Source organism: Microcebus murinus, chromosome 12 (assembly GCF_040939455.1).
Source record: "Microcebus murinus isolate Inina chromosome 12, M.murinus_Inina_mat1.0, whole genome shotgun sequence".
In the NCBI taxonomy this organism is placed as follows: Eukaryota; Metazoa; Chordata; class Mammalia; order Primates; family Cheirogaleidae; genus Microcebus; species Microcebus murinus.
The window spans coordinates 12876072-12904024 of NC_134115.1; the positions used below are offsets into that span (position 1 = coordinate 12876072).

The 27953-nt window shown below is 34.0% G+C and overlaps 1 protein-coding gene across 1 annotated transcript in view; it reads left to right on the forward strand.

The window, feature by feature from the left end:
• Positions 1-27953, forward strand: part of ERCC6L2 (ERCC excision repair 6 like 2) — a 118365-nt gene that overhangs the window by 31053 nt on the left and 59359 nt on the right. The window contains exons 5-11 of the mRNA XM_020289244.2: positions 937-1098; positions 1482-1689; positions 9423-9563; positions 11016-11129; positions 12342-12461; positions 18106-18177; positions 18777-18922. Of these exons, the coding sequence (XP_020144833.2) occupies positions 937-1098; positions 1482-1689; positions 9423-9563; positions 11016-11129; positions 12342-12461; positions 18106-18177; positions 18777-18922 (963 nt within the window). The remainder of the gene's footprint in view (positions 1-936; positions 1099-1481; positions 1690-9422; positions 9564-11015; positions 11130-12341; positions 12462-18105; positions 18178-18776; positions 18923-27953) is intronic.

Below are 27953 nucleotides of genomic sequence, written 5' to 3' on the forward strand. Positions count from 1 at the left end.
CTCCTATATCCTTTGGTCATGTCCCCATTTGCCTTTGGATACATCTTTGCTTTGTGGCTCTTCAGTGTTTCCCCTGTGACATGCCTGACATCAACCATTTCTCCATGGGACTCTGGTTCTTTTTAGTGGATAGACCACTATGGGTTCTCCTTGCTACAGGGGTAATAATCAGTTCTAAACCTTTTCTAATAGACAGGGCTATACTTTATAACTTTTAAAAGTCATGAGTTTATATTGATACTTTTCATTCATTTTTAACATTGCAAGTTTTGCTTTTATTTTATATATTTGTTATTTTTTTTCTTTTTATGGACACACATTAGTTTTATTTGACAGTAAACCAATACAACTTGAATATAGCTGAGGCAGCCCTTGAGACATATTTGAAACTAGAATCATTTCTCTGTTCAGTCTCATTTACATCATATAGTCACTTTCCATAAACAGATCAGTTTTTAGAGCCCTTTTTTTTTATTTCAAGAAAATATGAGAGTACAAACATTTTGGTTGCATTTTATATCTTTGCTTTTCCCTAGCAAGAGTTAGAGGATTTGGAGGTTGGGGGAGGGTAGACTCACATCTGAAGGATGTGGTGAGCATTGTGGAGGGGAAGGGCATACTTCTGATTTGTTATTTTTTAAAAAAAAATTCCTTTATTGTCAATGTAGTGATGTTTAAATGAGATTTTTCATATTAGCATCATCAAACAGAATGTCTATATCCTTTTGTCTTCTCCATACCCATTTTATTTCTGGGAGCTGTCCAAACCTGTGATCATTTTAGAACTAACTAGGTAAGAATCCAAAGAAATTGTCAAAGAGTTAAAAGAGGAAAAAAAAACTGAAAAGTTCAGTAGAGAGAACTGCTCTCTAAAAATTCTATGGACTAAGAAAGAGAAGTTTTCTCAATCTTTCTCGCTTTTTTCTTTCTTTGTAGTTTGGAATGGTCAGCTGTCATCGTGGATGAAGCTCACAGAATCAAGAATCCAAAGGCTAGAGTAACAGAAGTTATGAAAGCTTTAAAATGTAATGTTCGCATTGGCCTCACTGGAACCATTCTTCAGAACAACATGAAAGAACTGTGGTGTGTTATGGACTGGTGAGTGAAAACACTTTTTAAAAAAAAATTATTTAATACTTCTTTAGCTTAATGCTGCCTTGTTTGCTAATCATTAGTTTCTGAAATAATCATTTGTCTGTTTTAGATGTTTGATTTGAAACATGGTATACAGAGTAAAGTTCCATAAAAATCTGTTTGTGTATATTTCTCTTGGTCCCTGAAGTAAATAAACATACACATTAATTACCAATTCCATCATCTATAGTTATAAACTGAAACTGTCATAAAAAACATTCTGTGTTCTTTGCTTTTGTTTTTGTTGCCATTAATAAACAAGTGACTTAGAAGCAAAAAGAAGTCAATGTTTTTCTTTTTAGATGACTTAATAAAGCCCTGACATTTTTCTTATTGCCTTTATAAAGGGCTGTGCCAGGTCTTTTAGGTAGCAGGACCTACTTCAAGAAGCAGTTTTCTGACCCAGTAGAACACGGTCAGAGACACACAGCAACGAAAAGAGAACTAGCCACTGGCAGAAAGGCCATGGGAAGGCTTGCAAAGAAGATGTCTGGCTGGTTTCTCAGGCGTACCAAGACTCTTATCAAGGATCAGTTGCCTAAGAAGGAAGACCGGGTGAGAACTGAATTTGTGTATACTATTAATTTCTTGTCATGTTTTATTTTTTTCTTTATAAGAGGAAGTCTACCTCCTGCAGTATTTTGTGAATATATTTTTTTGCCTTTTATTCTGTGTAGAAAAAAAATTATTACATACCGAATTTCAGAAAACATTAATTAAGCCCAGTTGTTTTGCTTACTAACTTTACTAACCAATTAGCTAACAGGTTTATTGTTAGTCTACATTAAACTCATTTCTCATTAAGACTTTTGATACAATTCTTCCTCAGCGAAGAAGGAACTGCTTCTCTCCTGAATATGTTTTCTGTTTATACTTTGTTCTTTCTGTAGTCTACTATCTACCGCCCAATATATTCTTTGGTACCTTAATGCTAGCTATAGGACCAAAGTAGTTACCAGATTTTTAAAATAGACTTATTTCTCATAAAATGCTATTTGCAGTTATATGACTAACAATTTTTAGAATTTGTAGGAAAATTACATTGTCAATTGTTTAAAAAATTTGAGGAGTTGACCTTACGAGGGCTTTTAAAAAATATATAATGGTCTTCTTTTATTGGACTTAATATTGTATACTTATATTTTTTAAAAATCTAACATTGTTTTATATAGTAATTCCTATATTTGCTCAGGTACACATTTGCCTATCGTTTGGCAATAATATTCTGTTGTAGTGATATACACATAAATATTTATAGATAGATGGCTTTTCCCTCTTGTTTACATTTCTCAAAGCTCTACTATGAGTATAGTTTTATGACCCTAGCTATATGCAGCTCGATAAAGAAGAATTTTATTGATTTTCAGTGCTATCAGGAATATAAGGTAAACTGTGTCTTTCATAACTTAGTGGAAAATATCGTTTTTGATATTTTCTTTTCTTGAATTTGGACACAAATTTGGACACAAATAATAACTTGTATTTGCTTTTATGTGATTTACTTAATCTTTACTAATATTAGAACTTTATATAAGATGAAATAGAAATGCTGTATTTTCAGTTTTCAGTTATATGAAGCTTTTGATTCTTTTCTAAGATTTCCAAGAATTTCAGCAAGCATTTATCATTCATACCATTACGCTGAAATCTTCCTTTTTTTCTTTATCAAGTTTTTTTTTTGGCTTAAACTTTAATTATACACCACATGATGATGTTTCAGTCAACAACAAACTACATATACAATGGTGGTCACATGAGATTATAATGCCATATTTTTACTGTACTTTTTCTATGTTTAGATATGTTTAGATACACGAATACTTACTATTGTATTATAATTGCCTACAGTATTCAGTACAATCACATACTACACAAGTTTGTAGACTAGGAATAATAGGCTGTACCATATAACTTGGATGTGTAGCAGGCTCTGTCATCTAGGTTTGTGTAAGTATACTCTATGATGTTCACACAGCAACAAAATCACCCAAAATTGCCTAATGATGCATTTCTTAGACCATATTCCTGTCACTAAGTAATGTGTGACTGTAATTTATTTGCACAGTGGGCTAATATAGAATCCTGAGTAGACCCACAATATATTGAGAAATATACAGTTGACCATTGAACAACATGGGTCTGAACTGTGGGAGTCCATTCATATGCAGATGTTTTTGAATAAATATATTGAAAAATTTTGGAGATTTGTGACAATTTGAAAAAACTCACAAACCAGTCTAGAAATATTGAAAAAATTAAGGAAAATTAGGTATGTCAAGAATGCATAATGTATATACAGATATAGTCTATTTTATCATACTACCATAAAATATTTACAAATCTGTGATACAAAGTTAAAATTTATCAAAACTTATGCACACACTTACAGACCTTACATGGTGCCATTTGCAATCAAGAGAAATATAAACAAGTGTAAAGATGCAGTATTAAGTTATAACTGCATACAATTAACTGTAATACATACTGGTAATTTTGTAGCCACCTCCTGTTGCTATTGCAGTGAGCTCAAGTGTTGCCAGTATCTGCTTAAAATGCCATGTAATACTAGTCATCTCTATTTGAGCAGTTCCTCTCTCTAATAAATTGCATATCACAGTAAAAAAGTGATCTCTTATGGTTCTTGGGAATTTTTCATTGTGTTTAGTTCAATACCATAAACCTTGGGTAATACGAGTTAACCTGTATGAAATGCCGCTAGTGATGCTAGAAGTGCTTCCAAGAAGCAGAGAAAAGTCATGATGTGCAAGGAAGAGTTGAATTGCTTGATATATACCATAGATTGAGGTCTGCACCTGAGATAGCCTGCTGTCTTAAGATAAATGAAACCAGTGTAACAACCCTTGTAAAAAAAAGAAAAGGAAATTTATGAAGCCATCACTGCAGCTATGCCACCAGGCATGAAAACCTTGCATTTTTTTGTGAAATACCTTTTTATCTCATATTGAAAATGCGACTTTTATGTGGGTATAGGATTGCTATGAGAAAGGCATACCTATAGACTCTAATATGATTTGAAAAAAAAGCAAAGCCATATGACAACTTAAAGCAAAAGAGAGGTGAAGGATCTAAAGCTAGAGAATTTAATGCCAGCAAAGGATGGTTTGATAATTTTAGAAAGTGGTTTGGCTTTAAAAAGTCAAGATAATATGCAAAGCAGCTTCTGCTGACTAAGAGGCAGCAGAGAAGTTCCCAGATGCCATTAGGAAACTCATTGAGGAGAAAGGATTAAAAACTGAAACAGGTTTTTAATGCAGATAAAAGTACCATATTCTGGAGGAAAAAAATGCCATAAAAGACATTTATTAGTAAGGAAGAAAAGCGAGCAACAAGATTTATAGCAGGAAGGGATAGGCTAATCCTATTGTTTTCTACAAATGCAGTCAGGCTTATGATCAGACTGCCCTTACCTATAACCTTATGTATAAGGCTGCTAACCCCCAAGCCTTGAAGGAAAAAGATAAACACCAGCTGCCAGTATTTTGGCTGTACAAGAAGAAGACCTTGACAACTAGAATGCTTTTTCTGGGTTGATTACATTGATGTTTTGTTCCTGAAGTCAGGAAGTACCTTGCCATAAAAGACTACCTTTTAAGTTCTTTTGATATTGGATCATGCCCGTGGCCACCCAGAATTCTGAGTTCAACTCTGAAGGTGTCAAAGTGGTCTACTTGCCCCAAATACAATATCTCTAATTCAGTTTCTATATCTGAGGGTCATAAGGACCTCTAAGTCTCATTATACATGACACTCTATGGAAAGGATTGTCAATATTCCGAAAGAAAACTCTGATAGAACTTCATGAAAGTCTGGAAGGATTACACTATTGAAGATGCCATCATTGTTATTGAAAAAGCTGTGATAGCCATCAAACCTCAAACAATAAATTCCTGCTGGAAAAAATTGTGTCCACATGTGCATGATTTTACAGGAATTATGACAGAGCCAATCTAGGAAATCATGAAAGAGATTTTGGATATGGCCAAAAAAACACACATTAAAAAACCCAAAAAACAAAGTGAGAGGTAAGGGGTTTCAAGATATGGATCTTGAAGAAATTCAAGAGCTAATTCAAAGAAATTCAAGACACCATACCAGAGGGATTAATAGAAGACTTGATGGAGATGAGTGCTTCCAAACCAGTGCCAGACAGTGAGAAAGAAGATGTAGAAGAAGGAATGCTAGAAAACAAGTTGACATTAGATAATCTGGCAGAAGGGTTCCTATTATTCACGACTGCTTCTGACTTCTTTTACAACATGAACCCTTCTATGATATGGACACGGAAACTAAAGCAAATGGTGGAAGAAGGATCAGTACCATATAGAAACATTTTTAGAGAAATGAAAAAGCAAACGTGAGATAGAAATTGCAACCTATTTCTGTAGTTACACTGAGTGTGTCTGCCTCTCTTGCCTAGTCTTCTGCCTTATCCACCTCTTCCACTTCTGCCCCCACCAGCAAGATCAAGCCATCCTCTCCTCCCTCCCTCCCTTCCTTCCTTCCTTCCTCCCTTCTTTCCTTCCTTCCTTCCTCCTCAGCCTCAACATGAAATCAATGAGGATAAAGACCTTTATGGTGACCCACTTCTGCTTAATGAATAGTAAATATATTTTCTCTTCCTTATGGTTTTCTTGACAGCATTTTTTTTTCTCTGCATTCATGGTAAGAATACAGAATATATTCTTCTGTATGTGGATATCTGTTTTTCCCAGCACCACTTATTGAATAGAGATTCTTTTCCCCAATGTATATTTTTGTCTGCTTTCCTGAAGATTAGATGACAATATGCGGATGGTTTTATATCTGTGATCTCTGTACTATTCCAAAGGTCTATATCTCTGTTCTTGTGCCAGTACCATGCTATTTTGGTTACTATAACTTTGTAATAAAGTTTGAAATCTGGCAGACTGTTGCCTCCCAATTTGTTCTTTTTGCTTAAGATTGCTTTGGCTATATAAGGTCTTCTCTGGTTCCAGATGAAGGGTAGAATTACTTTTTCTAAATCTATAAAGAACAGTGGTGGTATTTTCACAGGGATTGCATTACCGTAGATCACTTTAGATAGTATGGACATTTTAACAATATTGATTGTACCAATCCATAAGCATGGTAGAAACTAGATCCCCACCTCTCACCTTTCACAAAAATCAACTCACAGTGGATAACAGACTTAAACCTAAGGCATGAAACCTTAAGAATTCTGGAAGAAAATGTTAGGAAGATTCTTTTAGACATTGGCCTAGGCAAAGAATTTATGAAGAAGACAAAGCAATCATGGCAGCAATAAGAATAAACAAATGGGACCTGATCAAATTAAAAAGCTTCTGCACAGCCAAGGAAACTATCATTAGAGTGAATAGACAACCTACAGAATGGGAGAAAATATTTGCTTTCTACTCATCTGATAAAGGGCTGATAACAAGAATCTATATAAAACTTAAAAAAATGAAATAACCCAATCAATAAATGGGCAAAGAATGTGAACAGAAACTTTTCAAAAGAAGATAGACTGATGGTCAGTAAACATATAAAAAAGTGTTTGACATCTCTCATCATTAGGGAAATGCAAATCAAAACTACAATGAGATATCAACTAACCCCAGTGGGGATGGTCTTTATCAAAAAGTCCCAAAACAACAAATGCTGATGTGGATGTGGAGAGATTGGAATACTCTTACACTGCTGATGGGACTGCAAATTAGTACAACCACTGTAGAAAATAATTAGAGATACCTCAAAGAGCTAAAAATAGAAATACCATTTGATCCAGCAATCCCACTGCTAGGCATCTATCCAAAAGAAAAAAAGACATTCTATAATAAAGACATCTGCACTCAAATGTTTATAGCAGCACAATTCACAATTGCAAAGATGTGGAAACAACCCAAGTGCCCATCAATACATGAGTGGATTAGTAAAATGTGGTATATGTATACCATGGAATACTACTCAACTCCAAAAAACAATGGTGAACTAGCACCTCTTATATTATCCTGGATAGAGATTGAGCCCATCCTTCGAAGCAAGGTATCACAAGGATGGAAAAACACACACCACATGTACCATCAAACTGGTACTAACTGATCAACACTAAGGTGTTCACATGGTAGCGATACTCACTGGATACCAGTCAGATGAGGGAGGCTATGAGGGGTTAAGCCACAACTAATGGAAGTGGAGAAGGACATGGTTGTAGCCCTGGCTTGGGTGAGGCAGATGCATTACATGTAGCCAAAAATGTTTGTATTCCTATAATATCCTGAATTAAAAAAAAAAAGAATACAGTACGTATTAATAATACATATACAGAATTTATGTTAATCAACTGTTTGTTATTGGTAAGGTTTCCAGTCAACAACAGGTCATTAGTAGTTAAGTTTTGGAGCAGTCAAAAGTTATATGTGAGAACTGAGATTCCAGAGTTGAAACCATCTGCATACGGTAACCTAATCTTTGATAAAGCAGACAAAAATATACAATGGAGAAAAGAATCTCTCTTCAATAAATGGTGCTGGGAAAACTGGATAGCTACATGCAGAAGATTGAATCAGGATCCCTACCTCTCACCTCTCACAAAAATCCACCCAAGATGGATAATAGATTTAAGGCATGACCTAAGGCATTCACCTAAGGCATGAAACCTTAAGAATCCTAGAAGAAGATGTTGGGAAAACCCTATCAGACATTGACCTAGGCAAAGGATTCTTGAGGGAGACCCCCCCCAAGGCAATCACCGCAGCATCAAAAATAAACAAATGGGATCTGATCATATTAAAAAGCTTCTGCACAGCCAAGGAAACTATCATTAGAGCAAATAGACAACCCACAGAATGGGAGAAAATATTTGCCCTCTACACTTCCGATAAAGGTCTAATAACAAGAATCTATCTAGAACTCAAAAGAATTAACAACAAAAAATCAAACAACCCCATCAAGAAATGGGCAATGGAAATGAACAGAAACTTCTCCAAAGAAGACAGAATAATGGCCTGCAAACATATAAAAAAATGCTCAACATCTCTAATCGTTAGAGAAATGCAAATCAAAACCACAATGAGATACCACCTAACCCCAGTAAGAATGGCCTGTATCAAGAAATCCCAAAACAACAAATGGTGATGAGGATGTAGAGAGACAGGCACACTCTTACAGTGCTGGTGGGACTGCAAATCAGTGCAACCTTTGTGGAAAAGAATTTGGAGATACCTCAAACAGCTAAAAATAGAAATACCATTTGACCTAGCAATAGCATTATTAGGCACCTACCCAAAAGAGCATAAGACATTGTATTATAAAGACATCTGCACCTCAGTGTTTATGGCAGCACAATTCCCTATTGCAAGGAAATGGAAACAACCCAAGTGCCTGTCAATTCATGAGTGGGTAATTAAAATTTGGTATATGTTCACAATGGAATATTACTCAATTCTAGGAAATGACAGCGAGCTAGCACTGCTTATACTATCCTGGATTAAGCTTAAGCCCATTATCCAAAGTGAGGTGACACAAGATCAGGAAAATGGGGCTCCACATCTACTTGCCATCAATTGGTACTGACTGATTTAAAAACTATGGTACTGAAATGGTGGTAGTGTACACCAGGGATTCGGGGGCGGGGTGAGTAGTCCCACATCTTAGGGATGTGGTGAGCACTGTGGAGGGGAAGGGCATATCTCTAACCCTTCCTACGGAGAGGCAAAGATATAAAATGTAACCAAAATGTCAAAAAAAAAACCAAAACATTTATTGGGTGTCAGGCAGGTGGGAGGGGGAGGAGGGGATGGGTGTATACTTAAATAATGAGTGCGATGCGCACCACCTGGGGGATGGACGCCCTGGAAGCTCTGACTTGGCGGGGGAGGGAGGGGTGGCAAGGGCAATATATGTAACCTTAATAATATTTGTACCCCCAGAATATGATGAAATAAAAAAAAAAGAAAAAAATTCAAAAAAAAGGTTATATGTGGATTTTTTATTATGTGGGTGGGGTGCCCCAAACCCTCATTGCTTAATTTAAGGATCAACTGTATAAGGAAATCGTATTTTTTTTTTGTATTATGATTTCTTTTAACTAAAATAACTATGGGGTTTATTTGAAAATGAAATTATAATTTATATTGTCTAGGGTGATTGGAAGAATTGAGAGAAATTATCATAGTGATGTAACTAGAGGAAAAAATTAGTTTATGAGCAGTTTTCACTGTTATAATTCTGATTATTGTTGCTATTAAAAAGATACTAATAATTACCTTATATTATCATGGCAGATGGTGTATTGTTCTCTGACAGATTTCCAGAAAGCTGTCTATCAAACAGTGCTAGAAACAGAAGATGTAACTTTGATATTTCAATCTTCTGAGCCTTGTACCTGTAGCAGTGGCCGAAAAAGGAGAAATTGTTGTTATAAGGCAAGCATTTCACTATGATATCTTTCCTATCATGTTTTTGATTATATAGTACTCTATTCTAATGCCAAAGTATGTAGCACTTAAGATGACTTTTTTCTCAGTTCTTTAACTTTCACGCCTATACATTTTAAAAAAGAATTAGTTCGCTGGTCCAAAGGTAGTGAATTATCTATTGATTGTTCACAGGTAGTTACAGATGAAACTCCTTGTTCTACTCTTTCCCCCCTTCTCATTACTGCACTTGAATAATCTAAAAAAAATAGTAATCACATATAAAATATAATATTCAAATGTATTTTCAAAAAGTTAATTTTAGAAAGTAAGCTTCAATTTGATATCCTTCTTTTCAGTTTTTATTGGAAAATATCTTACTTTGATCTTGAAATTTCATTTCACTTTCAGGAAGTTTCTCATTATACACTAAAAGTAAACTAATGTGCTCTTTTATAGCAGACTTAAACATTATTCTGATGTCAAGTATGATATCAATATAATAGAAAGTCTGTTATTAGTAAAATAAAGTATTTTCTTTTAGAAACAATTTATTTGTACTTTTTTACCTTCTGTCTATATTTCTGCTCATTTTTCACCTCTTTATAAGAAGTTATCTGTCGCATATCTGTGTACATAAAGGGACCCCAACTAAATATTTATCTAAATTGATATTTTTTATTTTATTTTATTTAAAATTTTTAATTTTAGAAACACAGTCTGACTCTGTCACCCAGGCTGGAGTGCAGCAATGTGCTCATAGCTCATTGCAGCCTCAAACTCCTGGGCTCAGGTGATCCTCCTGCCTCAGCCTCCAAATTAGCTGGGACTATAGGCACATTTTTTTATGCCTGCTTATTTTTATTATTGTTGTTGTTATTATTATTATTAGTAGTAGTAGTATAGATGAGGGGGGGTTCTCCCTATGTTGCAAAGGCTGGTCTTGAACTCTTGGCCTCAAATGATCCTCCTGCCTCAGCCTTCCAAAGTGCTGGAATTACAGGCATGAGCCACTGTACCTGTCCTAGATTGATATTTATTCTGTCTCATTTATTGTGCTATTTTTAAACACTTTCCTTTTTTTGTAATAGCCAAGTTTCCTGGGGAGCCTTGAAGCGTAAATGGGAGATGAGAGAAAAGGGGTCCATATAGTACTATAGAGTTTGTGGGGTTTTTTGCCAAGGACCCCTTAATGGCAGCATTTCTATCACTGTGTATCACGAGGATAAATACTTTCTGTAATAAAGACCTTTTCTTCTCTTTTATTAAAAACATTATTGTATTATGATTGACCAAAATTGTGATTCCACATTAGTGATTTGTGGACCATCCATTTTCTTAGAATTTGTGCCAAAAGTAAGCACATCATAAATACTATAAGTGATATATTTTATGATGTAAGCAGTTAATAGTCATGTTAATCCTTTCTTGTTTTTATTTTCTATATTTCTCTTGCTACAGACTAATTCACGTGGTGAAACAGTGAAAACCTTGTATCTCAGTTACCTTATGGTCCTTCAGAAGGTAGCTAATCATGTCGCGCTACTACAGTCTGCTAGCACCTCCAAACAACAGGTTTGGGTTGGCTTTTTACATTTCTTTGTGATGTTATGAGTATAAATATTTTATATTTGGTATAAAATTTCTTAGCTAAGTATCCTTAAGTTTTTTTGTATGAAATTTTAGAGGAAAGTGACTTGCTTATTTTTTGATTTAAGTATTAAGGAGTATGTGCACTTAAGTTTAAAAGAAAAATCTCACAAAGTAAGAAAAGGTAAGCTTAAATTAAAATAATAACTTTTTATGCCTCTAATAATGTTCATGTATTTATTTTTCCAAACATTCTTTGGTATAAGTACTAAATAAGATATTTGATGAGTCAGTCCTATTCCTCTAATAATCTACTGGGTAAAATAAGGATTATAATAATCTGTATAGTAACTATTAAGCCTGGCAAAAATCAGTAATTTCAGAATTTGGGCTTAAACATAATCATTTACTTTGGTCATTTCACTTGTGTCTTATTCTAGAGCATAACATAAATGAAAAGGTCTTTTTAATAGCCACTTATGTAATGATTTTATATATTTTTTGTGTTATAGTTGATGCTGTTTAAATATAATTTTGAAAACTCATAATAATTTAACACATTGACTGTCACACTAGAAAAAAATTTTTTCCCTGGGGCCATGGTGTTTTATTAAAATAAAACTATCTTTTTTAATTTGTTATTTTTTATTATTTTCTGTGCATGAGTTATAAGCACATCATAAATACTATAAATGATATATTTTATATACATATACATATACAAAAATATATTTTATATATATATACAATACAATCCACATTTTTAGAACAAATTGTCAATATTAATTATAGCAATAAGAATATCAACAAGTAAGATTTTCACAAACCAGCTGAGGATTTTGCTTCACGTGGCCCCAGGCTCAAAACTAGCCTGAGTTAAAGACAAGTCACAAGGCAGTCAATGTGTTAATATTCTTCTTTGATAGTATTCTTTATTCGTTTGGAAGTATTTGGCTCCTCCTTGTTTTAAAAATCTTAAAAATGTAATGATAAAGTTAGTAGCCATATCATTAAGAATTCATCAATGTTTAACGTATCACTTTAAGATTTTCTGAATTAGTTTGACTTGGAGAAGGTAATATCTTCAAAACAATGTATTCCTTCTCAATTGAAATATTTTTTCATAAACAATTTCAATTTATACAGGTTTAAATGTGTTAAGTTGAAATATTTTTCCTTCTACTTTTACTCCTCAAGGAAACACTTATCAAAAGGATATGCGATCAGGTATTTTCCAGATTCCCAGATTTTGTGCAGAAAAGCAAAGATGCAGCCTTTGAAACACTTTCTGACCCTAAATACAGTGGAAAAATGAAGGTAAGAGCTCTTCTTTCAGGTTGCATACATAGATGGATGATACACAAACTGTTTGTTCAGTTGTATGGCAGGGACACCAAATAAGCCGAGCAGGCACTCAATCACTCAGAAGAGACAGCGGCTATAGACAACTGCTGTAGCTGTGTCAGTGTTTACTAGCTTACTATTAACCCTGCATACAGATGTGTGCACATAGTAGGTTCTCAGTAGCAGTTCCATCAAATATACTTCAGATTTCCTTATTGGTATGTTGGATTTACGACATTTTAAATTGTATGCTGTCGTCACATATCTAATAGCTTCTCCTCAAATGTATAAGGAAATAACCTACCAGAAATTTAAATGCTAATGCAAAACAGGTAGGTGCAGATAGGCATTAGCTTGGAATTAGAGAAAGGAATTTCTTGAAGAATCCAAGGTAGGCAAGACCTCTATGCCTACACTGGATTTTCTGCCTCTTAATTTTGCTTGCAGACCTCGATTGTAAGGTTGCAAGGGAGCAATTGTTACACAAAGGGAAACTGTCCTGTAGCTGTGCTGCTCTTGGTGATGTATTATGAGGGAGGGGTGCGAAAAGTAAGGCTAGGTTCTCCAACCGTGACCCAAGCCTCTGGGCATTGCCTGTGACAGCAGCATGACATGCGACAACTTCCAGCCTTCTTGCAACAGATTTAGTTTGTTTAACCCCTTAATAACTATCAAGAATCTTTATTTTGAGCTTCATAGGCTTTTACAGAACAATTCTCAACTTTATGCTATAATTAAGGAAAAGGTAAGTTATTTCTTTTGGCAAAAGAAATAAAGAAGTAATTCAAAGGAGTCAGTTTTTGTTTTTCTTAAAATTCTGAAAATACTTGTAGCAATTAATCTGGATAAGCTCATCGTGGTTTAGTTTGCTTGGGACCTCTAAATTCAATGATACAAAATAGAAGGTAAGAATATATATAGTAAAGACGATTATATTAAAAACTTGTGTGTTTTTAAAAATAAATAGTGTTAATGAGACTATCATATGATTTATCATCACAACAAATAAAATCTAATAATATTTCCTAATAAAAATCTATTTTTGTCTTCTATTTCATTGACTTTAATTATTTTTAAACTAAAAAACATAAAAAACCCAATTAGTTTAGAACTGAGCAGCTATTATTCTGTAAGTTAAGCCAATAGAGTATTTGCAGAAATCATGGCTTCCTTTGAAAACTGCATTATCCACTGCTGTTTGTTTAAATTTTATTCCTTATGACTCTTCATTAAAAAAATTAGCACTCTTGAAGTTAGTTTTATAACTCTGTGTTTTATATTTTTTGTATATCCATTAAAGATATATTTTTAAAATAGACTTTTAATTAGATTATATACATAGGAATAACAGTGTCTGATTAAGATAATTATTAGATTTAATTTTATTCTGATGTTTAGATGGGAAAAAAGCAAGCAGAAGTTGTTGCTGAAGGCTGAGTAGGTATCTTTACATGTGAAGGAAGCAGGTAATTTACTTGTTTTATGAGAAAGCACAAACAAAACGGATGCTCATAGTAATAAACTAGGGGTATATGTTTAAGACTTTCATCATTTGATTAGCAGCAGCATCTGCTGATACTGATTTGGTGATGCAAAACCTATCTCATAGAATTATTGCCCATGGGGGTAAGAACTCCAAGTAATTGAGTTGCATGTACTTTTTGAATTCTAGTGATAAAAGATCTTTGTTCTCTTGTCATAGATCAGCCTGCAGCTGCAAAGACTCTCTGAATGTAATGCGTGCGGTAGTCTTTCTAGCCTCAAAGCTACACTCATGACCCTAGCTGTTTCTCTTGAATGTTAAGGTTTTTGACCTCAACTACCATTCAAAGGGATGGTCACAAGTGGCACTCATTCACCTGATAAGAATCCTCACTTTTTTTTCCCTTGAGAAATGCCACAGAGCCACTTACTGTGAGGGCCACCAAAAAAAGAATAGGAAACCTGGCTTGGTTGCCACTAGGCTTACACAAGGGTCATGTTCATCTTTCTAGGCCTTTCTAAATTGAGAAAAGTTAGACCCAAGATTCTTTGCTGTGACCACCCCGAAATTTAGGATTCCTTTTCTTTTTTCTTAATTCAACAGATTCTCCCTCTATAGCTCCAGCTAGAGTGCAGTGGCGTCATCGTAGCTCGCTGCAACCTCAAACTCCTGGGCTCGAGCAGTCCTCTTGTCTCAGCCTCCCAAGTAACTGGGACTACAGGTGTAGACCACCATGCGTGGCTAATTTTTCTACTTTTTGTAGAGATGGGGTATTGCTCTTGCTCAGGCTAGTCTCAAACTCCTGACCTCAAGCAGTCCTCCTGCCCTGGGCTTCGAGAGTGCTAGGATTACAGGTGTGAGCCACCGTGCCTGGCTAGGATTCCTTTACAGGTGGATTGTCCTGTTCCGTGGAGGACAAGTGAGTGGTAAAACACTGGGTCTGTATTGTTAAGGCTCTGACATATATTGAATACAGTGTCATTTTTGAAATTTATGGTAAAGGATCTTGATTAATAGTTAGTTATTCATTTAATTAGTTTCTTTCTAGCTTAATAAAGACCTCTAGTCTAAAACATTTACTTTTCTTATTACTTTCTGTAAATTATTTGAAAATACCTAAAATTGCAATAGTATGATACCACCTCATCCAATGAGAATGGATTAGTATACAATATATCCTTGGTTTAAAATATTGACACAGAAAGGGGAGTGGGTGAGGGGATCCCAAACACCTGTTGGGTACAATGTACATTATTTGGGTGACAGGTACACTAAAAGCCCTGACTTCACCACTGTACAATTCATCCATGGAACAAAAACACTTACACTTAATTATTCCAAAAACATGTAACAAAAAACCACTTGTACTTAATTGTTAAAATCTATTGAAATAATTAAAAAATTGTAAAGAAAAAAAGCAGAACAACTGCATTTTCAACAGAAGTGGTTATAAGCCACATTAAATTCTTTTCTAAAATGAAGATATGAATAAATTATGAATAAAATATTTAAAAGGTAATAAATAAATAAGATGTTAATATCTTTAGAAGAATGAAAAGACAAGCCACACACCTGGAGAAAATATTTGCAAAACAATAAAGGACTGGTATCCAAAATATGCAAAGAACTACTAAAATTCAACAATAAGAAAACAGTCCAATTTAAAAATAGGCAAAAGATCTGAATAGATACCTCACCAAAGAAGATATACAGATAGCAAATAAGCATGTGAAAAGATGCTCAACATCATATGTCATTAAGGAATTACAAATTAAAACAACAATGAGATACCACTACACACCTATCAGAATGGCCAAAATCCAGAACACTGACAACCTCAAATGCTGGTGAGGTTGTAGAGCAACAGGAACTTTCATTCATTGCTGGTGGAAATGCAAAATGGTACAGCCACTTTGGAGGACAGTTTAGCGGTTTCTCACAAAGCTCTTAAATATTAAATATTTAAATATAAAAAGTATTACTACCTTAAATACTCTTACTGTGTAATCCAGCAGTCATACCCAAATAAGTTAAAATGGGTTAAATTTTAATGACTTTTTAATGAGTTAAAAACTTAACATCCACACAAAAATCTTACATGAATTTATTCATAATTGCCAAAGCTTGGAAGAAACCAAGGTGTTCTTTAGTAAGTAACTGGATAAGCAAACTGTGGGGTAGCCATACAATGGAGTATCGTTTAGCAATAAAAGGAAATGAGCTATCAGACTACAGAAAGACATGGAGGAACCTTAAGCGCATATTGCTAAGTAGAAGAAGTCAGTCTGAAAAGGCTATATACTATTATTAATATATGATTGCAACTATATGACACTCTGGAAGAGGCAAAACTATGGAGACAGTAAAAAGATGAGTGGTTCCCAGGAGCTCTAAGGGAGGGAAAGATGAATTGGTAAAGCATTGGGAATTTTTAGGACAATGAAACTATTCTGTACAATATTGTGATGGTGGGACACGTGTCCTTATACCCATAGAACCGCATAACACAGTGAGTGAACCCTAGTGTAAATTGTGGACTTTAGTTAATAATAATGTATCAATATTCATTTGTCAATTGTTAACAAATATACCACTTCAATGTTAATAATTATTAATGATGTATTTTCTAATATGAATGTTAATATCTATATTAGTAAGAGAAAGTATGGGGGCATGGAACTGGGAGGAGGAGGGAAAGTATATGGGAGTTGTCTGTACTTCTCAATTTTTTTTATAAAACTTTTTATAAGATATCAATGAAAAAGTTAATGTCTTATGTGGGATTCAAATTTTCATACTTTATGTAGAATTGGTTATTTTATTAAAGAATAAAGCTAAATGGGCCAGGCACAGTGGTTCATGCCTGTAATCCAAGCACTTTGGGAAGCCAGCAGGAGCTTGAAACCAGCCTGGGCAACATAGTGAGACCCCATCTGTACAAAAAAGTTAAAAATTAGCTGGGTGTAGTGGCACACACCTGTAGTCTAAGCTACTTAGGAGGCTGAGGCAGGAGGATCACTTGAGCCCAGGAGTTCAAGGTTACAGTAATTATACCACTGCACTCCAGCCTGGGCAACAGAGCAAGACCTTGTCTCTGACAAAACAAAAAAAATGAAGCTAAATGCATGTAAAACTTACTGTATATGTCCTCCAAATATTAAAATAATGTTTACCTGATCTGAGACATTTTGATTCACCATTTGATTGCTTGTCTGAGTAGATTTCTTTTTTCTCCATAGCTTTTTTTGAGGGACTAGGGGATAGGAATCAGAGTTAACACAATATCTTCTGTTCCTCAGCTATTGAGAGTATTATATTGGATATAAAATTTTTTATTTAAAAGCTTAAGTATTTATCATTTAATAGATAAAATTGCTTAAGTATTTATCTCGCAGTTCAGAAAAACTTTAAACTTAGTACAGAAGATGCCTTTGCTCCTCTGTGGATTGCTTTTCCATGGTGTTCCACATTGCCAGATGTGGAAATAAAAATAACAGTATTACTGTTATACACAAGGCTTTGGACTGTCTGCTTCCTCCCTGTAACCACCTTGTGTGGGGGCAGACTGTTGGCATTTTGAGGTCAAAATCAAATCTGGAAGTCAGAGCTTACTGTAAATAGAGAAACAAAGGGGAGAAAATGAGAAGAGGTGTATATCTGACTGATTATTCTAAGAAAATAAATATCAAGACTTTGAGAACCTAAATGTAATTGAACACATTTCATTACATCCATCTACAGACAATTTAAATACTTCCTAAAAGGAATGCTGCTCTATAATTTAGTTTCTTAACATATTGTAGGTATAAAGAAAGTGTATTTTGGAAATTAAATTAATCCATTTAAATGTATCCCATAATCTAAAATGCTTCCCTTTTATTAAAACCAGATGAGATGGAATAAAAGTCTGTGGGAACTTTACCTCCTTATTGACAATATGGTGATGAATAACATTTGATGTAATTTCTAATACTTTATTTCTTCAGCTTGGAAAAAATAAAGGGTGTTAGAAAAGATGATTGAGGTTAGTATTGTATAAAAACAATTTTAAAGAAACTCTCAAGTGACGTTTATATGTATAAAGTGTACTTTTAGTCGGAACTGGTTCACTGATACTGTGTGGTTCATTTTCAGGTCCTTCAGCAGCTTTTAAATCATTGCAGGAAAAACAGAGATAAAGTTCTTCTCTTCTCTTATTCCACCAAGGTGAGTTTCATCTACAGTGTATTCTTGATTGGCCCCGCCCTAACTCCTGAGGCATAAAGTATAAGGAACATGACAGCTTACAGGCACATTTTCTGTCTTAACCACACAGTAGGAAATGGTAGTCAGATGAGCAACTTACAAGTTTTCAAACAGACACTCAAAGTTCAGTTATGTCAGGGTTACTGTTAAATAGCAAACTCAAAGTTAGATTTTTATTTTCTGTTGATGTTATTGCTAATAAAGTGTTCTTTAAGACATTTAAGATATTTTAGAACTTAGAAAATAGCACAAGTAATGAAAATATATTTACATAAATGATTTGACTAGTAATTTTCTTTTTACTTGGCTTCAGTTTAAAAAACGAAAAGATTGATTTTTTTTTTTTTTATAACAAAGGTAGCTGAACATTAAAGCCAGTTTCAGGATAACAGGTAGAAATATATGGGTCAGAAGTGAGAAAAATATTTATTGCTCTTGAAATTGTAAGAAAGAAGTTGTAAGCACCAGTAATTAATACTCAGTAAATCTAATCTCTGTAATAGCATGAAACATAATAAAGCAAGAATTCATGTTTGCCCATCTCCATTCCTCTCCTCTAGCTGCTTGACGTGCTGCAGCAATACTGTATGGCATCTGGGCTTGATTACCGACGACTTGATGGAAGTACAAAGTCAGAAGAAAGAATCAAGATTGTGAAAGAGTTCAACAGTACACAAGATGTTAACATTTGCCTTGTCTCCACAATGTAAGAAAATAAAATCTGATAACTTGATTTTTATCTAATTGTTTTTAAGATTTAGGGCAATTTTTAAACTATTACTGGATTAATTTTCAATGGTTAAGCTTATATTGCCTTGTTTTATTTGGCTTTAAGGAGAAGCAGCAAAAAGGCTATTATTACTAAAATAGTATCTTGAGAGCTTTACCTAACTTTTTCTCTCATTTCCTTTATTATCACTGAATTCCCCATATAAGTCTGGGTTTATAAAGGTAACAATAAAAAAAAAAGAATGTTTCCTCCTAGGAATTTTCTGTGGTAGTGTTTTGACTCATGTCTTGTGGTCAGAACAATCAGACTTCTTATTAATGGGATAACTGAGAATCACTGTAGTAGTTTTCCAGCTGTGCTCAGGGAGCCCTCAAGAGCCCCCTGGGCTAGTGGGCCAGGCATTCTTTCCTCTGCCTCTGCCTTGTCTGAACTGAAGCAGCTCCACAGTTAAGAGATTTTATAAAAGGTAAATTGATTCTAACACCTATTTATGAATAGCTCATTAAGAGCTTTTAAAGAATATACACAATTCAGAGAAAGATTTAAATCAATATAAACACCTAAGTAAGATTAATCCCTTTGGGGGGGGTAATAAATCTATAAGTTTTGATACGTTACGTAGTAAGAATTTTATAGATTCACTCCCACTATCTTTCAAAAAGAAAGGGACTTTAGAACTAAACATACATAAAATGCACAAAGTAAAAATTAAATAAGAATAACAACTTAAAATGAGGAATAAAATATGTTTACGAATGAGCAATTATTGTTGTACACTGACATTATTCTTGAATTCCTACAACTCAGGCAAAAAGAGAGCAGCTTTGGATTTTCATTTTCCTGTAAATGAATTCAAGAAGTAATTTCTCGCATGAGTCCTTGTATACTGAGCATTAAATGACATAGAATACTGTCTTCAATTAAGTTTTGTAAAGTACAATACACTTTCTTAATTTTGAAATAATGTTTCAAAGTAATAAATGCACTAAACAGCAGTTCAAATAGTACAGCACCTGTAATGATGAGTAGTCTCTCACTCCTCTTCTGCTCACCTGCGGGTCAGCTTGTTGAGAGCTGCCGTAAAGCTCCCAATTATCTCTTCCCCTGTGTCTCTCAGAAATTGCTTACGCATCCATTCAATTTTTAATTTTTGTAAGACTGTATTTTTCAGTTTTAGAAATCCTATTTGGTTATTTCAGATCTGCCTTATTATTTTCCTTGGATTTTGTTTTTTATGATTTCTAACCTTTCTTTTATTTCTTAGTAATTTTAATCACACTTTTTAAGAATATCTTTTTGGATGGCATTTTTGCTCTGTTAACTTCTGTACTTGGGGGTGCTAATCCTTCTATTTGTTGTTTCCTCTGGCTCTTGCTTATGGAAGATGGTTTCTTCACATGTTTTTTGTCATCTTTTTTCTTTTGAACTTATCTTCTTCAGTGGGGCTTTTTTCCTTTGTGGAAATCCTTTGGAGACTGGTTGTAGTTTTCCACCTGTGTGGTTTTGCTTTGGCATCTGCTAGGCATCCTGACCAAGGCAAGGGAAAAATGTTTGGATTTCAATTTTCCTGTGACTGAATTCAAGGAGTAATTTATTGCGTAAGTCATTACATAAAGAACCTTACATAATGTAATAAATACATCCTTCATGTATGGTTTGCAGAAGGCACATAAGGTATGTTTTTGCTTTTCTCATTTTGCAACGATTTATATTTCATTTCTATTGTAGCAGAAGCATTTTCACATTGGCTTAGCTATTATTTTGCTTGAATATAAAGTCTTTCAACTTTATACAACGTAGAATCTGTTATAAAAGAGGAGATGTTTACTATTTATTATTTGTCTATAAACTACTTTTATAACTTTAAATCACTGCTCATCTGTATTGAATCCATTTCTTCTGGATTCCATGCCTTCTTCATTCTTGGTTTGTCCTCTTGCTTTACTGGAAAATATTAAATTTTTAATGTTTAGTCCATCAACTTTCTATGTATCTTCTCAGTCTTTGTAATGAGCATTAGCACACCCCCACCCTTTCTTCTATGTTTGTCACCTATCCATATTATCTGTCAACTATTTTAAATATTACTTTGTAATATTAATTTTTTATTAAGTCCTGCAACAATAACCAGGTTATTGTCCATAGGTTGACTCTAAAGTTTGGAGGCCACAAAACAGCATTTACGTTATTATGATTTTGTAAGCATTCTTTAATTCCAGGCCAACTAGTGCTAAAATAATTTCTCTGAATGTTCATGACCTTTTGGCCAATTCAAGGAGAACAGTCTTAGTATCCACCTCAAATGACTTCTCTTTTCTAAGACTTCAGCCATTGTTTTATGTTTGGACAGTTCTGTTCATTTTATATTTCAATGATGACTTTCTTATTCAGTTTTCTTCCCTTGGTGTACTTTTGCCCTTTTCAATAATCCTCAGAGTGTTACTAATTCTCATTCACACTTTCTCTTCTGTTGAGTCCTCTGTATCCTGAAGACCTTGCTCCTGAAACCTTTTATTCTCTGCTTCAATCTGGCCTGTTTGTTTTCGAGACCTGATAAAGAACTGTCATCCTGGAGCTTTCTTTCCCTGTTCTTCTGCATTGGATCTTTTTCCCTGGGTTACCTGCTATTTTCATTCTTACTTTGGCCCCTTATTTTCCTGAGAAATATCCTCAAGTAGCTTTGTAAGCCAGGATATATGGAAAGCAAACTTTCTGCATCTTTGAATATAGGAAATGTCTTTTATGTCCCCTCTCACTTTGGCTAACTGTAGAATTCTTGATTGAAAATCATTTCCCCTCGGATCTTTGAAGGGCTTGCAGCATTGTTTCCTGATATTTAGTTTTACAAAATAGATGTCCAATACCAATCTGATTCTCATTCTTCTTTGGGAACTCATAAGAATTTTTCTTCTGTATCCATGGTATTTATGGTATTGTAAAATTTCACAGTGGTATTTGAGTCTTAGTGTGGATCTTTGTTCATTTATTGTGCTAGGCACTGTCTGAAGATTTTTAGTCTTTTTTAACTTTGGAAAAAATGCTTTTTAAAATTATTTCTTTTACAATGGCTTTCTTTTCTTCCATTTTCTGTGGTCTCTCTCTCTCTCTCATATGCCAGGTATTCAGACGTTAGAACTCTTATATTGATTCTTTAAATCTCTGAAATTTTCTCTCATATTTCATGTTTTGTCTTTTTGCTCTATGTTCTGAGATATATCATTTTCCAATCTTATTATTTTATTTGAAATAATCACAGTTTGAATCTAAAATTTTTCTTGCTTTCTAAGCTCTTTTGTTCTCTGAATTACCTTGAACGTTAACTTTTCATAATCATTTCATTTCAGTTTATTTAAAGAAGGGTAATCTGGCATTTTTCCTGGGTTTTTTATTGGAATTATTTATGTTATTAATGACTTTGAGGAAAATTGCATTTTTGTGATATTAACCCTTCCTGTCCATGAACATGGTATCTCTTTATGTTTATTTAGGTTTTCTCAGAAGCATTGTTTAAATGGATACTTCCTTTGACCCTTTAAACTACTTAATTCATAACAATAAAACTTATTTTATTAAAGACATTTTGTAGAAATTGAGATATAGTTAAGATGTACTTTTTGATATACTTATTTGATGCATGAAGAGAATGTGGAGGAGCTAAGGAATGAACAGCCTGCGTGCTTATTAGGTGTCTGCCTCAAATACTGGTCCTCAGCTTGAAAAGGGCAACATTCTGTTTATTGCTTAAGGAGTAACCCTTTGCTGTTAGTCATATAAAAACAAAGTGACAGGTTCTAAAGTTTAGGTTTCTGACTTGTATTATCATCAAACAGAGAATCATCTCATCTCCAGGGGGAGGGTGTAGGGTTTTTTTTCTTTAAAAGGAGCTTTGCCTCTGCTTTAACTCAGCCAGGTCTGTTGTAACTTCAGAAACTCTTAGAAGATTGCTACCTCAACTAGCAGAGACCTTCTCTGTGGCTCTCTAAGCCATCTGAGATGAATTTATGTCTAACTTCACCATCAAGAAGCTAACAGGAATAGTTGATTAGATTTATTAGACATATGAACCTTTAACTTTTTTTCTACTTGTTTGGTATCTAAATCCCCCCACTTCCTTAAGTTACCTGTGTTCTTTTTTATCCTTTCTAAAACTTCCTTCTATCCCACCTCACTCCTTTCTTTAAGTTCAATTCTCTGTGACATCTTTATGCTATCACCTCTGATAAGTAATTTTCCAAAGGAGAAAATTCAATTTCTATTGAGCACTGAACTTTAAGTCAGAACATGTGGATTTGTATTCAGACACTGACCACGTAGGAAACCTTGAATAGGTTAATTAATTTCTTTCTGGTTCTCAATTTCATCTGAAAAATGAGGAAAATATTTAGCTGATAGAGTTGTCTTAAAGATGAAAGAACCAGTATAGATGAAAATGTCTTACACAGTTCTTGGATTATAGTAGATGCTTAATAAATGTCAATTTCTTTCCATTTTTAAAAGAAATTAGAGGAGAAAGTATTGCCATTTTTCTGTCCCTGGATGATTAGCATCCAGTGTAAAGCAATACCTGAGTGTGAGTTGAGTTTTGTGATACAGTCTAGGCAGTTGACAAGGAAAAATTTGCAATATAAAGCCTCAGAAAAAGGCTTGAAAGATGATTGGGATTAGAAAATGGTTGAGAAAGAAAATCAGTTTGTTCTTTTTTTTAGTTTTGCCTTTCCTTTTAAAAAACACAAAATGTTGTCATTGTTATAGTATTACTATAAAGTAATTATTAAATATAGGGTATGTAATTAGCAAATTCAAAGCATGGAAAAATCACAATTGCTGTTATATAAAATCTAATAAGCTATGAGGCTGCTCAGTACACAAACATTATATTCATTCGGTTTTGCTAAAAGATACTTTTACTTTAGAAATAACTTAATTCCAAAAGAAATGAATAGTATTCTGATATGTTTTGGCTCATAGAATGAATCTAACAAAACCAGTAAATAATTTTATATTAATAAAAAACTGTCAAAAATATATCATAGGCTGAGGCGGGATGATCGTTTGAGCTCAGGAGTTTGAGACCTGCCTGAGCAAGAGCGAGACCTCGTCTCTACTAAAAATAGAAATTAGCTAAACAACTAAAAATATATAGAAAAAATTAACGGGGCATGGTGGCGCATGCCTGTAGTCCCAGCTACTCTAGAGGCTGAGGCAGAAGGATTGCTTGAGCCCAGGAGTTTGAGGTTGCTGTGAGCTAGGCTGACGCCACGGCACTCTAGCCCAGGCAACAGAGCAAGACTCTGTCTCAAAAGAAGAAAAAAAAAAAAAAAATATATATATATATATGTGTGTGTGTGTGTGTGTATGTGTGTGTGTGTGTGTGTGTATATATATATATATATATATATATATCATTAGTGGCTTCTGTTCACTGTATACCTTAATCACAGGTCAAAGTAAATGAAGATAAAATTTTTGGCTTCCATATGAGTAGCAAAAAGACTCTTATAGCACAAATACTAGGTACAACTTCATTCTTAGTATTAACTTTCACAATTGCACACTGGTTGACTAGAAACAATTTTGTAAGCAAACCTTATCACTTGAACCATAATGCTTTCATAGTTATTCACTTCTAAAGATTAACAATGTGGGGTACCATACTTTAAAATTAAATGTTTCCAGATGATATAGTTGCCTCTAAGTAGTCCAACACCATGATTCATAAACTTTGAAAGGCTCTGGAGAAAAGTCATTTTCTGTTTCTTTTAAGTTCTTCCAAAAAACTGTCTTAACTTCTGCAGAAAGATGAGGACATTACTTTTATTGTGTATCCCAAGAGAAAGAGATTCTAAACTACTCATTTAAAATATACCATCAGAATTATCTTATATACCTATTGTTAATCTGCCTTTATTGCTTTATTTTATCTCAATCTCATACCTTTGTGCTCAGTTCAGTGGTTTTCATTGACCCTTAATGTGGGCCAAGAAGAATAAGAGATATTTTGCCTTTGAGTAGCAATATAATCCAATAAACGTTTTACTGGAGTTATGTGTGTAGTTCCATGAGCATTTAAGGAGTAGATAGATTTAAAAAGACTGAAGAATGATGGTCATGTTTAAATTGGCCCTTTATAGATATGACTTTTTTAGAAAGAAAAGGAAAAGCAGGTTTAGGTAAAGGGCATTTTAGGCAACGAGAACAGCATAGGTATAAAAATGACCAGCGAATTTAAGTGGCTCGTGCTTAGGACACATGGAGAGAAGAGCTGGGTATGTGACTAAATATGAGAAATCATTTGTTAGTTTAACAAAACTCAGTTTAACAAAGAGATTGTGCTTGTTCATTCTGTAACAGGTCCTGGAGAAGAAGGCAGCTCTTTTAAAGTTTAGAACTTAAAAGTATGGAGGTGGAGGAAGAGTTGTTCAGAAATATGTAAAAGGATGATTCTAACACCGTAAGCCAAATGCAGGGTAGAAGGGAGCACAGAAGAGGAATTTTCAGTTCAGGCTTCATTAGTGATGCTTGAAGGACAAGTAGAAATTAGACAGGTAAAGAAGAGAGCAAAGAATATTGTGTGAAGGGTGTGTGTGAAGGCAACTTTAAATATTTTGGTAGTTCATGGATAAAGTTCAAGAATGACTGGTATAATACCAGCGGCAGAGATGGTAGGCCTGGTCCTTGAGGCCTCAGGAGTTGGTCTCTGATGCAGAGGAATTGAGTACTTTTAAACAGAGCATTGGTATACTTAGTTTTTTATATTCTGTGCTTAAAATAATTTGTGTGTCATGTGAGAACAGACTTAAGGTCTGAGATAAAGGAGGACAGTTAGGAGGCCAATGAAGTAACGCATGCAAATACAATATATTAATAATAACAGCTTGAAATAGGGCAGTGGGAATAGGGGTGGATAAGGGACTCATGAGAAAAACATTTTTGAGGTAAATCTGACAGGTCTTGATACGGGTTCACTCTCAGTGGGAAGGGGAGGAGTGACGGAGAACAAGTCTGTGATACCTAGCGTGGCTTTGGCTTTGATGAGTGAGTATATGGGTGGTATTATCATCCAAAAGAAGCAATACATGGAGAAAGGAACCCTAAGTCCAGGGAAGTGTAAATTGTAGCTCATTATAAAGTAAGCATTGATGTTATTTCATCTTGTTTTTTTCTCAGTGGAGACAAAGAACCTCCTGTGGCATCTTAGGGCAGTATAACTCTTGGTTCTTTCTGTGGTCATTGTGACAGGTCTGAGATGTGCTTTGTAGAGTCCTGGCTGCCTACATTGTGATCAACATGTGATTGTGGAAGTACTTCTTAATACCAAAAGGAGAATCTATATTATGTTAAGTCTGTGTGGATATTATTGTTAGCCATATTTTTAATTATCCTTTTTATTTTGAGATATTTATAGATTCACAAGTAGTTTTAAGAAATAATACAGAACGATCCCATGTTTCTTTTACCCAGTTTCCCCCAGCGTAACAACTGTAAAACTATAGTACAATATCATAGCTATGACACTGACATTGCTACAGTGAAGATACATGACATTTCTATTACCACAAGAATCCCTCATATTGCCCTTTTATAGCTACACCCACTTTCTTTTCTCTGTTTTGTTCCTGACTCCTGGAAACCACTAATCTGTTCTCCATATCTATAATTCTATTTCAAGAATGTTATATAAATGGAATCATACAGTATGTACAACATTTTTGAATTGGCTTTTTTCACTTAGCATAACTCCCTGGAAATTTATCCAAATTGTTGCATGTTATCAATAGTTCTTTCCTTTTTATTGCTAAGTAGTATTCTATAGTACAGATATACTACTTTGTTTAAACATTTACCCATTGAAGGACATTGGGTTTATTTCCGGTTTTCAGTGATTACAAATAAAGCTTAGGAACATTTTTATACAGGTTTTTGTTGTTTGTTTTCTCTAGGATAACTGCCAAATAGTGCAACTTCTGCATTGAATGTTAGTTACATATTTAGTTTTATAAGAAACTTTTAAATTATTTTCCAGAGTGGTTATATAATTTTACATTCCTTTCAGCAATGTATGAGTGATCATGTTCCTCTGCATCTTCACTGACATTTGCTGTTGTCACTATTTATCTTAGCTACTCTGGTGAGTATGCAGAGACATCTCACTGTGGTTTTAATTTGCATTTCCCTAATGGCTAATGATACTGAACATCTCTTCATGTGTTTATTGTATAAAACTGTTATAAATTCTTCTGTAACTGGTAAAATTCTCCAGTGAAACCATCTGGGCCTGGAGATTTTTTTCCTAAGAGCTTTTAAAATACATATTCATTTTCTTTAATGATTATAGGATTATTCAAGTTGTCTATTTAGTTTAGTAATTTGTGGTTTTTGAGGAATTGGTCCATTTTTTCTAACTTGTTGAATTTATGAGCATAAAGTTTTTCATGGTATTCACTTATCCTTTTAATAGTTGCAGGATCTGTAGTGATAGCACCTGTTTCATTCCTGATATTGGTAATTTGTGTATTCTCTCTTTTTATTTTTGTCATTCTTACTGGAAGTTTAGCAAAGTACCCAGTGTTTTGTTTCATTGATTTTTCTCTACTGTTTTCCTATGTTTAATTTTATTGATTTCTGCTATTATATTTATTTTCTTCCTTCTGCTTGCTTTGAGTTTTTCTCTTTCTAATTTTTTGGGGTAAGACTTCAGATTATTGATTCGAGACATTTATTCTATTCCAATGTAAGCATTTAGTGGTATAAATTTTCTTCTAAGCACTGCTTTATCTATATCCCACATATTTTGATATGTTATATTTTCATTTTTATTAAATTTTTTTTATTCTTTGTATTTTAGCATTTCTTTTCAGATTTTTTCTTTGATCCATGGGGTATTTAGATGTATGTTGTTTAATTTCCAAGTATTTGGAAATTTTTTCTGTTATCCTTCTGTTATATATTTCTAGTTTGATTCCATTACAACCAGAGCACATATTCAGTATGATTTCAGTTCTTTTAA